The sequence below is a fragment of the Mustela putorius genome, unplaced genomic scaffold (assembly GCF_011764305.1).
Source record: "Mustela putorius furo isolate JIRA1106 unplaced genomic scaffold, ASM1176430v1.1 tig00000558_pilon_pilon_pilon, whole genome shotgun sequence".
In the NCBI taxonomy this organism is placed as follows: Eukaryota; Metazoa; Chordata; class Mammalia; order Carnivora; family Mustelidae; genus Mustela; species Mustela putorius.
This window is the reverse complement of record NW_025421414.1, coordinates 129,564-142,682: the sequence shown is the minus strand read 5'-3', so window position 1 is coordinate 142,682 and position 13,119 is coordinate 129,564. Positions and strand designations below refer to the sequence as shown.

The 13,119-nt window shown below is 40.0% G+C and overlaps 1 protein-coding gene across 1 annotated transcript in view; it reads right to left on the bottom strand.

The window, feature by feature from the left end:
• Window positions 1-5,076: 5,076 nt before the first annotated feature.
• EDA2R (ectodysplasin A2 receptor) overlaps window positions 5,077-13,119 on the bottom strand; it is a 50,734-nt gene continuing 42,691 nt past the window's right edge. Inside the window, 7 exon segments of the mRNA XM_004781848.1 lie at window positions 5,077-5,459; window positions 5,632-5,686; window positions 7,804-7,805; window positions 8,425-8,589; window positions 10,691-10,775; window position 10,903; window positions 11,333-11,511. Of these exon segments, the coding sequence (XP_004781905.1) occupies window positions 5,077-5,459; window positions 5,632-5,686; window positions 7,804-7,805; window positions 8,425-8,589; window positions 10,691-10,775; window position 10,903; window positions 11,333-11,511 (870 nt within the window).

Below are 13,119 nucleotides of genomic sequence, written 5' to 3'. Positions count from 1 at the left end.
GAATACGGTCTCCAAGGAGCTTATTCCTCTCTGGTCATGGGATTTATAAGTAGGACCTAAAGCAAAAACACAATGGGGTTCCTTTCCCTCTCCCACTCAGCTGCCCCCAGGCTAATTAGAGTATCTTTCTGGGGGAAAGTTTGGAAAAATCAGACCCCAGGGATGCCTCAGTGGCTCAGTAAGTTAAGCATCTGACTTCCGTTCAGGTAAAAATCACTGTGTCCTGGGATTGCGACCCCCCACATGGGCCTCCTTGCTCAGCAGGGAGTCTGCTTCTCCCTCTCCCTCTGCCTGATATTCCCTCTGCTTGTGCACCCTCTCTTTCTCTCATATAAATAAAAATAAAATCTTTAAAAACTTGATAACTAAAAAAAAAAAAAAAAAAAAAGGAAAGTCAGGCCCCAGAAGGAAGGTCAACATGGCTTAGAAATTTTCTGTAAGTTTCAAAGACAGTAAGACCTAGCTTTGTTCCCTCCTGGAGTTGGAGAGTTATACCACCTCAAATAAAGAGTGAGACCCAGATAATCGATCCCCTGGGAAATCACTTTCTTTGCTCTCTGCTGCAATGCAGAAACATTGCTCTTCAATCATGTCTTAAGAGCTTCCAGCTGACCCAGGGAGTGCAATGAGTCTGGAGAAACCTGACAGAAGAGGAAAGCAGAAGAAACTTTATAGGCCATAGGAGGTAAGAACTATAGAGAAAAAAGAAAAAGAAAAAGAAAGGAAAGGAAAGGAAAGGAAAAAAAAAGAAAGAAAGAAAAGACCTCTATATCTTGGATGCAGATGAAGTCATGTGCTGTTTTTCGATGGAATATCACTGTTAACTCAGCAACAATTTACTGAATATTAGGTCAGATGTTTTTCCTGGTAGTAGGGATGAGCTGCTTTAATCCATCTCCTAAGTCTCTTCCCTAAGTTCCTTAGTGATCCTTTGGGGTTATTTAGGCAGTATCTGATGGAGAGAAAGAACTAGTGCCCTTCCCTGTCCTTTCATAGCCAAAAACAGTTTCTGCTATACTTGTTCTTCCCTGGACTAAACACTAAGCCTTGGGATCAACACTTGGGTCTGGGAGTGGGAGTGGGTATGTGGGGAAGGTTGTATTTCCCAAATATGCATTGCTTTGGATAATATATTAGTCTTTCTAGGCATCGATTTCCTCCTTTAAAATGGGCATAATGTGTGAATAAACCTTTTTAAAAATAAACTTTTATAGACTATAAAGTAATCAAGTTATAGTTGACATATTTACTCCAATATCTGCAATCTACCTGGAAGAGGCTTTTAAAGATGAAATAATTGTACTCCTCCCACCTCTGAATAAAGAAAAGTCCCAAATATTTGTCCAAGCTAAGATCAGAGACTCTTAAACTGGACAGTGGAATGTGGGGAGGGGGCGATAGAATGGATGTTCTTACTACCTCCAGCCTTTAGCCAATCTTTTCATATTCCAGAGGCAAAATAAAATAATACAGGTAAAAAGTGTCTTGTCTGACCTTGCAGCCCTTCTCACTTTTTGACCTCTTGAGGGACAGTACTAAAAGGGAAATCTCTTAGATTTACACTAGGATCAGACCTGGCAGAAAATGTACATCAAGGGTGGCTGCAGGGTAGGTATAGTGGAGATGTAGGGAAGGGGTGAGAATAGGTTTGGCATGTGGGCAAAAACATTACCTCATTCACATAAAAGCCCTATTTGTATCTCTACCCTTTTTCCTACCAAAGATCGTTGTTTTCTGGAACAGATATGCCAGAAAATCAGTATCTCCTTATTCCATAACACTGTCTTTCAGAAAATTAAAATTTTAAGATACTGGAGAGGACTTGCTATTTACCCCTACATCACCAAGTAACTTAAGGTTAGTCATTTTCCATCTATGGGCCTCAGTTTTCTTATCTGCAAACTGAGGATAATAATCCTTGCATCGCCCATCTCAGGGTTTCTATAAAGGTCCAATGAGGGGTGGCTGTGTTGCTGTCAGTTAAGTGGCTGCCTTCAGCTCAGGTCAAGATACCAGGGTCCTGTGATCAAGCCCTGCATCAGCCTCCCTGCTCAGCGGGAAGTCTGCTGCTCCCCCTGCTTGTGCTCTCTCTGTCAAAACAATAAATAAAATCTGAGATCCTGTGACATAATGGTTGTAACACATACCGCAAACTGTAAAGTGCAGCACCTGTATATGCAGTAAATTTCAACACTTCCACCCTAGGATAACTCTGCCCTATCTCTAACCTGAGTTTTTATAAATTAAGTTACACCCAACATTCTGGACTATATATACTGTTCCCAGAGAAAGAAGATAATTGCTCCACTCATCTGAGAACTGTTTTTCTTTAAATCTGATCCACTGTGAGGGAGTGGGCATCAGCTCAAGTGACCCATTATAGACCTAAGAGGGACTTAAAAGCATTCTGCAACGCTCAGATCTCTACACTGAGTTTCTCGTATGTCCTGTGTCATCAGCCTTGGAGACTGAAGTTCCACTTTATTATGAGAAGCATGTGAAGCTGGTGGTGAGGGGTCAGAAGCCGATTTTGTTCTACTCTAAACCAAGAAAGCACCAATAGCCTTTGAGCTCCCCTAAAATCAGGCCTCAGTGAGAACCTTCTGTCTACAGTGCCCCCACTGTAGACCTCAGTAGCTTCACTGTCACTTCAAAGATCAAAGCTCTGAAGTGAGTTTGGTCATTGGGATCTAGAGATTTAGCCTTGGGCCTTATTTTAGACCAGGTACCAGGAAGGGACTACAGAGGCAAAAGTAGGAAGATAAAAACAAATAAAAGGAACTTTAGGAAATATCATTTAAAAGATCAAAAAATATTGAGTTCAGTCTTCACTAAAGAGGGGTAAATGACCTATGTGTGGGGAGGAAGACCCTGGCAAATGGGCTAGCTCCAGACCTGTCCCAACCACAGAAGTCTAGGAGATGAGTGGGGAATCAAGGTGTCAGGCATCCCCCAAGATGTGTGTAAAGGTGTGTGTGTGTGTGTGTTATAGAGGGGGCAGTGTGAAGGAGTTAAAGGGGGGAAGGGTTTGATTTTGTCCCTGAAGTGCTAGGTAGAAATATCAGTATCTGTATTATCCTGAGAGGTCTCTCCTCAAAGTCTACCTGACAAACATCCAAACATTAAAACTCTACCTCATTCATTGGCATCCCCTCCTTTTTTTCTCTATAATTAAGCTAAGCTAGGAACATATCTGGTAGTTCCATGGCAAAGAATATTGCTCTCTGGGCTAGCTATAATAGGGAAGCAAGAAATGCTGCAGGTCAATCTTGGGAAAATGGTAAAGAATCAATCCTTTGGTGGAATGGGATAGGATATCCCCATTCATAGAGTAATGGCTGTTGTGGATACCACATCCCAGGCCCCTGATACTGTTGTATATAGGAAAAAAAAGCAGGAGATTCCAGAAAGAATGACTGGGCAAGGTTGCTGAAGCCCAAGAGACCTAGGGAGGGAGCAGAGCAACTTAAAAATCTGTGGAGCAATCTCATTATTCTCCTGCTCTCCTTATGTCTCCAACAAAACAAAACAGAACAAAACAAAACAAAAAACAAAAATCACTTATAGTTTAGGTCAATGGTTGAAGATTCAACAGTAGAAATATATCACTTAGCTAGGTTGATGATAGTTCTACCCTGTTCTATCTAGGTGATACCATTCCTCATGAAACTGGGTTCAGTTTTAAGCTCCACATTCTCCATAGAAAAACAAAGTGGTACCTCCCAGAAAGGAAAGGCTATCTTTAGACCTCTTCAGGGATTTCACAAGGCAAAGAAAGCAGATGAGGTCTGTGTGGCCCAAGGAACAGATCCAGGACCCATGAGTAGATATTATAGGGATACAGAAGATTTTTCTTTACATTGAGCTCCAATCTACCAGTTATAGTTGCAGTACACATGGGGCAGTAGTAAGCTCTCTGACACTGTAAGTATGTGAGCAAATGGGATACAAACATTTGTTGGGGACATTACAAAATGAACTCAAACATGGATTGGAAGACTTGGAAGGGAAGTTGGACTAGATAACCCTGAAGATAAATAAGCTGACTTGTTTGGTAGCAGTGTTAGATTTCACCTATATTTTGTTCACATTTTCTTAAGTAGATATAGGGGAGGGGGAGACATTAGAGGGCCTAGACAATATCTTACCTGCAGAAATATGGAAAAGTGTTTTTAAATGTAGTTGGTTAGTTGAAAAGTAGGAATCTACCTGCTCTCCTGCTTCATATTACCTCATATTACTTAAGCCTCTGAGAAAGTAACACTTGCTATGGAATATTCACATTGATATGGTTAGACAAACTCTGGAATGGAGTCCCCAGCTGGGCTCTAGCTTAATTCAAGCACTGATTTGCTCCGTGACATTGAGCAAATCACTTTCCCTCTCTGTCTCAGTTTCTATCTCTATAAAATGAGGTTAACAAACTCTGACCTGCTTACCACAAAATTGTGTTAGATCAGATAAGTGTAGCCAATCTGGAAGGGTATACAAATTGAACTAGGGTTGGAGAAGGAATGAAAATTAACAAGATTTAAACATTTTGAATGCCTTAGACACTATAAAAGATGCTTGCACATACATTTCTTACTCAACCTCCCACATGATCTTATGGAGTAAGTAGTGCTCTCTACTTTTTATAGTTTACAGAGAGGTAAAGAGATATACACATGGCTCACAGAGCTATTAAGGAATAGAGGTAGATTTCAAATATAGGGATGCCAGATGGCAAGGCTTACTTATTTTTCCATTGTGTCATGGTGCTTCTACACATGAATGGAGATAACTGAATATGAATATTAGACAGTGAGGTCAAGAGGGCTTGTGAAAAACCAGGATAGAAAGACCAGCACCATGTCAACCTGGCTACTTCCTTGACCATTGTAGGCCCAGAAATGTAATGTTTAGCTGACAGACTCCAAAGATTAGTGTAGACACTTTTGCCCCTCCAGTGTTTCTAGCTTGTTTTTCCTCTACCCCTAGCCCTACCGAACAACAATATTCCGGAGAAAAATTCCTTGGGGGTGGTCCCCAGTTTCTGGTCTTTCTGTCCCACCTTTCCAGCTCACCTCACTAGAGCTAAGGGCTAGAGACTTCAAATGGCATCTTGAATTTCAGTCTGTCTTCAGAGTTTTCAGCTCTGTTCCCCCACAAGGTCTCAGCTCCAGTATAGGAGGATGAACTAGAAAACTTTTGTAGATCAAGCTCTGTGCATTTGATCGGGGTGTGGACCCAGTGGGAGTGGCTCTCTGAGGCACAGGAGGCCATGGTAAAAGACTCCTGTGTGGGGAAGCCACAAGTTGGGCTGCAGTCGTCATCCAGGATAGGGTTAAGTGGCTGGGTCTCACAGATGCTTTCACTCAGGGGAGACTCAGGACTGGTCTCCTGGCCAGGTGGCATGGTGAAGAGAGATTCCTCTTCTGCTGCCTCAACAGCCTCAAACTGCAGCAAACCTCCTTCAACTTGAAGCAGAAAGCCACTGCATCACACAAAGGTACGAGATCCTTTCAGTGGAGGACCTTGTCCGGAGTACAAGATGGGCAGGGCCTGGGAAGTAGTGCTCCCCTTCCCCTCCCTGGAGATCAAAGTACCTAGCACTAGGCTGAGGTAATACAATTTGGAAAAAACATTTACACTGGGGTATCAAATTGAGGCTACCTAGTGGTGGATCAGGAAAAAGAGTCAATTTCTCCAGAGAATGAGAAACCCTTTGTGGGAAGCAGGACTTTGACCCTCTTTTCCCATGACCTTCATCCCTTAGTGTTATGCCTATGTGTTATGTTGTGTCATATGTCAAGAGGCATACTTCAGATGTAACTAAGATTATGGATCTTAAAATAGTGATATTGTCTTGTATTACACAGGTGGCCCCAATGTCATTTTATGTGCTCTTAAAAGCAGGAGAATCAGAGAGAGCATCAGAGAGATGAGACATGAAAAGGACTTGACCCATCATTACTAGTTTTGAAAATGAATAAGGGTCATAAGCCAAAGAATGCAGGTGGTCTCTAGAAACTAGAAATGGCCCTCAATGGACAGACAGCATGGAAATGGGACCTCATTCATATAAATGCATGTAACTGAATTATTCCATTTTTCTGAATGAACAAGGAAATGGATTCTCTCCTCCAGTTTCCTGAAAGGAACACAGTCCTGTGAACAGATTTATTTTGGCCTTGTAAGACTCTAAGTAGAGATCCAGCTAAGTCCACAAAACTTCTGATCCATGGAAATGGTGAGATAATAAATAAGTGTTTTAAGCCATTAAATTTATGTTAATTTGTTATGGCAACAACAGAAAAGGAGTACATGCTTCACGTATAAGTCTAATACAGCATTAGGTTATGAACTGAGAGTCCATGGGGTGTGTATTTGTTTGACTCTCTGCATTGTGGTTGTTTTATTTGTTTGTTTGTTTGTTTGTTTATCTATTTATTCATTCATTTAGTCATTCAGTATGTACACATGTATTTTATTACTGGAATTCATCATCAGAGCTTAAAACTAACATACAGAAATTTGGATTTATGTATTCCTCTGAAAATGCAGAAAATATTAAAACATTGAACATTCCTCCATGGTAAAACAAAGAGAAAGAAGAAAGGAAGAAAGGAAGAAAGAGACAAAGAAAGAAAGAAAGAACGAACGAAGGAACCACTTGGAGTTGAGTAGCGGATTTGCCTTTAGGCAAAAAAATGAACTAACTCTTTAGTTTGCCATAGTCCCTACTCCTCTCTGTTATGTAATACATAGAATCTAATTCACACAATGATTTCTCCTATATGACTCCAGTATGCATATTAGTCAGTGACTCCTGATAAACACCCTCTCCAAATGAAAATAAATAAATAAATAAATAAATAAATAAATAAATAAAGTTTTATCTTTCTCCTGTGGAGACTCTGAGGGAAATACTTGCCCTCATATCCTCAGAGAAGGCTATTTAATTATTATCCTGTAGACAGGGGAGGAACAGAAAAGGGTTACACACTTCTCCTTTCCTGAGGCAAAAGGAGGGACAAAAGCAATTCTCAGATGTTGCCTCATCTTCATCTTTCTGGGGTGTGGAGCCCAAACTCTTCACTGCCTATGTTTCAGGCCCATGCCCAGGGACTGGGCAACAGATCTCTTATTTGGGAAACTGTCTCCAAAGTCAGAAAGGTCCACCCTGAACCACAATGTTCCAAGATCCACCAAATAGTAGAGGAGAAAGAAACAGAGTTTGAGAGGGGTGATAAAGGGGTAACAGTTTTCCCTTTGCATCCTTGCAGTCCAAGAAATGCTAGATTCACCATTGCTTAAGCCAAACCTATATGCTAGGCCTTCTATAGATTATCTGGCATGTCCTAAAACCAAACTTACCCAAGGAGATCTATATAAAGAGATCTTCCCACATAGAGAGAAGTTAAAAAAGTGATACTGTTTTGGGCCCAGTATCTGGTGGGCTGAGGAGGAATCTAAGCACCAGTATAACTAAGAAAGTTTATTCTCCCCATTTCTTACTAAACAAACTCTATTCATTAGCCTGGATTCCTGTTTAGGTGTCTCTGCCTAGCTCTCAGTCCTCTCAATGACACAAAGCTGCACATAACCCTTAATCCTCTGGGCTCTTGTTCTAACCATTTGCCTATTCCTGGCCAGCCCATCCCATCTCTTCCTATCTTTGCCTTCATTGACCTGGACTTTCTGTCCTACATTTTTGGATAATGGCTAGAGCTGTGCTTAGAGCAGATCACAATGGTACTCCTGACTTTATGACCTTCCATTGGCAATTTCCATGGAAATCTCCTATGGGCTGGGCCAGACCTCTTTGGGTGTCAGTATTGTCTGGGAGTAAATGTCTGTGTCCACCATCTCCTCTGGAAACTGGATTCTCAGTTACCACATTTGAGATACAACTATTCTGTTAACAGTTGCCCAAGACCTCACCCACTTTTATTACAGTCATGTCTCAAAACCAGCCATTCATCCTCTATTCCTGATAAGCTCCAGAATCTATACCTATAAGTAGGAATGAAGAATTGGAAAAGAACTTAGAAACCAACTAATGCAACACCAACTCTCAATTTAAAGATTAGGGATGAAAAGGCCCAAAGAAGCTAGACAATGTGCCCAAAGTTGCATTAGTAATGCATAGGTTGATTTAGAACCTAGATAGCCACAATACTCCCCCGAGGGTTTTCTCATGATGCTGTGTTCCTTTATGAATCCCTTTACCTTAATGAATTAAGTTCCATAAACTTGCAGGGTTGGTCTCAGTAGTTTCTGAAGTCCCATGCTTTCTATTGCCACCCACAGATAGTCCACCCCTGAGGTTTTCAGCACTGTAGAGAAGGCCCATTAACTCTCAACCCCAGAAAATTCCTTTCTTCTGCTAATCAGAGCCTTGCTCCTGATTCATGTGATATGTGAAGTAGCTACCCTTACCATGCTGGCAATGTCTGTTGAAGAACTGCTTGCAGTAGAAGAAGAAGAGCCCCAGGAAGGCCAGGGAAAACACCACAAGCAGACTGCTCATCAATGCAACAAGTGTGGCCTCCTGAGGGGGCACTGTGGGTATATCTGCCTTCACTAAGCTCAACTGGAAGGCACCTGTGAGATCAGAAAATGGGGGAAGTCAGTCACTATGGGAAGTTAATAGTCACCCTGACATTGGGCCTGAACTTCTGTAAGCTATTGTCCTCTTCCTAGGACCTCCCCCAGTTAGGGCTGCTAAGCTGGTTTTAATTATTCATAGAGAAGGCAAAAATATAAAGAATGAAATAGAAGAACTTGCACATACTGTTGGTAAAGTATAAGTTAATACAATTATTTAAACACAAACATATTTATGGTCTTTCCATGTCATATCTAGTTATATAACCTAGAAAACTAGAAACAAATTAAAATGTTCATCAGTAGAGTACAGGATAAATAAATCATGTAATGACATAATATTATTATATAATTTAAAATAAAAGACCTGTATGGATCAATATAAATAATCCAGAAGGGAAAAAGAAAATTGGGGAAAGTGAGGATATAACTTGAAATAATTTATATAAAATATCAAATATGAAATTATGTAACAAAAATACAAGTATTAAAACATGGGTGGAGGGTTTGGCAGAATCATAGTGCTCACCAATTATCCACATGCTTCCCTGTATTTCCTAGAGACTTTGTAGTTAGGCCATCAGAGTACTTCTGGCCAATAGACCATGAGTGAAAGCAATGTGTGTCCCTTGCAGATTGAAGTAATTAAGAACCACTATGTTTCTTCCATATCTTCCCTGTTCCATCAACTTAGGAGCCACGGGGTCTAGATGGTATAGTCACAAGATGGAGGAATGTCTTTATATAGTGAAAAATAAACTTTTGTATTAAGTTAGGGGTTTGTTACTGTTGCATAGCCTACCAAAAGGATGCATACAATTTTATGACAGAGGTTGCCTCTGGGGAAATAGGGAGAGAATGAAATTCAGAGAGGATCTAAAAGGAAATTCTATAGGGATGCCTGGGTGGCTCAGTCAGTTAAGTATCTGCCTTCAGCAGATTCAATTGAATCCAAGATTCAATCTTGGGATTGAGCCCTGCATCAGGCTCCCTTCTCAGAGGGGAGTCTGCTTCTCCCTCTCCCTCTGCCCCTCCTTAATGCTCTCTCTCTCTCTCTCTCAGATAAAAAAATAAAATCTTTAGAAAAAAAAATTCTATTAAATCTGTGGAATCTTTGTTCTTTTTAAGAAAACCTAAAATAAATTCACAAAATGTTAAAAGTTATTAATTTTTGATATTGTGCAATTAACCTTTTTTAATATTTTATTTACTTATTTTTGGGAGAGAGAGAGAGAGAAAGCATGAGCAGAAGGTAGTTGCAGAGGGAGAAGCAGACTCCCTGCTGAGCAGGGAGCCTGACATGGGACTCTATCCCAGGACTCCGGGATCGTGACCTGTTTAACCAACTGAGCCACCCAGGTACCAGCAACTAATTATATATATATATATATATATATATATATATATATATATTATATTTATATTTATATATACTTTATATATATTTTTTCATTTTAAATATTTCTATATACAAATTTTAGAATTGTTTGTTTCAGCATTTTGAAAAATGCCAGTGGTATTTTGATCAAGATAGCATTGAAAGTATAGATTGCTCTGGGCAGCATCTACATATTTGAAATATTTCATAATATAAACATATCAATAATTGTAAGGAGTGAGTATATCTATCTATCTATCTATTTATCTATCTATATATATATGATAAATAGAGAAAAATTATAGATAGAAAAATGGATGGTGGTATGGGCATAGACTAGATTGTAGTACTTCATTCAGGCTTCTCTATTCCTAAGCAATAGAGACTCTTTTAAACCTCATATTACATCATCATTATCATCTATAAGTGTACAAATAGTATAATTTATAAAGTGCTTTCTAAATTTATTAATTCATTAGACCTAGACAGCCATCCCATAGGTATGAAGAATGGTGATTATCATGACTTACATTCTTTTCAGAAGATGTAAAGAGGGTTATGCAGACACTGCATTATAAAATAAGAATTCAAATCTAACTGCTTCCCTTGCCAATCTGCTCTACAGGAAGGAGTACAAAGGGGTAGGGAAGTCCTTACTACCCTATGTTACTACCACCCCAATGGGTTGGAGGAAAACAGGAGAAGAGAACTGATACACACACTGAACCTCAGAGGTGGGTGTCTGCTTTGTGCATGGAATGCACTCTTGGTCCTGCAGTCCTTCAATGCATGTCTTTCAGTAGAACTTATGGTCAGAGCAATAAGGAATGGCAAAGTAATAAAATAAACAATGCATGTAGGCTGGTCCTTACTGAGACCATAAGCAACTTCTAAAAGTCTTGCCCTCCTGGAAGCTGGTACCCACCTCCAACCCTTATGAATGCTCTGCCTCAATATCTGATTCTGAATCAGAGTCCCACATGTTCTACCTCCTCCCTCATTCACCAGAACCAATAGCTAAGAAGCAGAATTAATCTTATAAGAGAGGGTAACACTGCTTTGGAATCAACTGCTTTGTGATCTCTTTTAGGTCTACAGTGAGATTTACCTTGAATCTTGGGCCTTGGCTTAAGCATGCCAGCATGATGAAAAAATTGTTAAGTATTCATCTGTGGCTGACCATGTGCTAGGCACATTGTAAGGGTGTCATGGGAAGACACTGCTTCTCTCTCATGGGACTTTGAGCTCATTATGATATGATGAGTTAGAATATTTCAACTAGACTTTGAAAGGTAAGGATTAAAAAGACCTCCAAGGAATATAAAAGGTCCATAAAAATTTTGGTCTCCAGAGCAGGCTCACCTAGGCAGACAGTCTCCACAGACAGCATTAGAGGTAGCTGTGCAGTTGGCCTTCTGGATGCGATTAATGACAGCACAGGTGATGCAAGTCTGACATCTATGGTGGCCCCAGCTGTTTTTGAATCTGCGGGAAGGGCAAGCTGTGCAGTATGCATCTCCACCGCCTCCATAGCCACAATCCTGCAGAGAGATGGGAATCACTAACACAGCTCTATAGAAACTTAGAGAGAGGATCAGCTATGGGACAAATGGACATCGTATACAGTAGTGCTTTACAGACTGCAAGTTGAAATACGTTTATGAATCACAAAATCAGTTTACTAGTTTGAGATCAGCATTAAAATTGAAAAACAAAACAAAATAATGATAAAAATATCAGTGTACATATGCTAATGCTAAATATCAGTCAACATAGGCTAGGTTATAATATGGCATGTGGGAATTTACAGTGCCTGTATAGATAAAATCTGACTTGTATATGCCTCCCTGGATGAGACTAATTGAAAAGCAAAGGAGGAGTGCCCAGAACACCGGCATCCTTTGAAGTTTCTTGGCTGAAAATGGCCAAATTCTTACTGAGGCTCAAGATTCTAATCTAGGGAGTAAATGTTTAAGTTCTGAAGAAAAAAAAAAAGGCACCTGTTGTTGTCACATACTTCACAGACTCCTTGTCTTCTTGCGCTTATCACACACTGCCCCATATATTAATATCCTGACCATTAAAGTTACACTTTCTTCCTCACTTTGCACTTGCACCTCATATATTGCTAAGATCCCAATAAAAGTGAGGACAAAGCTTGGCACAAGGTCTTTTGCCACTAGAGAGTCTTGTCCTCAGGCCTCTTCTTTCTCCTACTAAGGTGTCTGGAGAAATCTTTTCATTCGCCATTCTCTGGGTTTGATGGACAAACCTGACATTGGCAAAAAGCAAATTCCAAATCTCAATGCCTTGAAAGAACCAAAGTTTATTTCTCAATCACCCTATTAGCCTACCAGAGGTGTAGTAGGAGCTATGCTTTACATTATTCTTATTGGGCTACACAAGATAACAGAGGCTTATCTTTGTGTTGCCATGATTGGAACATCAGGGAAAAGAGAACATTGTGAATTGCCACTGGCTCTTATTTTCTTCCAGAAATGATCCATTTCACTTTGCTTGCATGTCTTTGACCACACATACCATCTGACCATTAGTAACTACACAAGTAAAAGAAAGTGCAATTCCACAATGTTCTAGAGGGTAAGGAGGTGGAAATATTTGACAAACAGCTGTAATCACTACCAATACCTCAATATCATCTTACAAAACTTTTATATAAAATATATGCAAGTATGTGTTAGAATGTGACAAAAAATGTATTCCTTACTCTTGGTAATGGTTAAAAAAATGTTGGAATGCCAATGATATAGAGGAGAGATGATTGATCTAGCTGGTTCTTGCCTTGGGTCTAATATTGACTCAGTGTGACTCTAGCCAGTCCCTCTCTGTTTCTAAAGATCAGAAGCCCCAACATTTGAAGAGGCTGAAGTAGATAGTCTCTAAATACTCATCCAGCTCTGACATTCTAACTTAGGTGTAAGGCACCTGCCTGATATATCATAGCTCTTTCAAAAATACAACTCTAATTATTAAGGGATATTAACTATTTGCTAATTATGGCAGAAGTAGGGTGATTGCCAAACTAAGTCTCCATTCTTCCTGAGAATACCACTAGCCAACATGCTCTAACCCCACTGTAGTTAGGTGGATCCATGTACCTAATTTCTAGCTAATGGAATATGGATAAA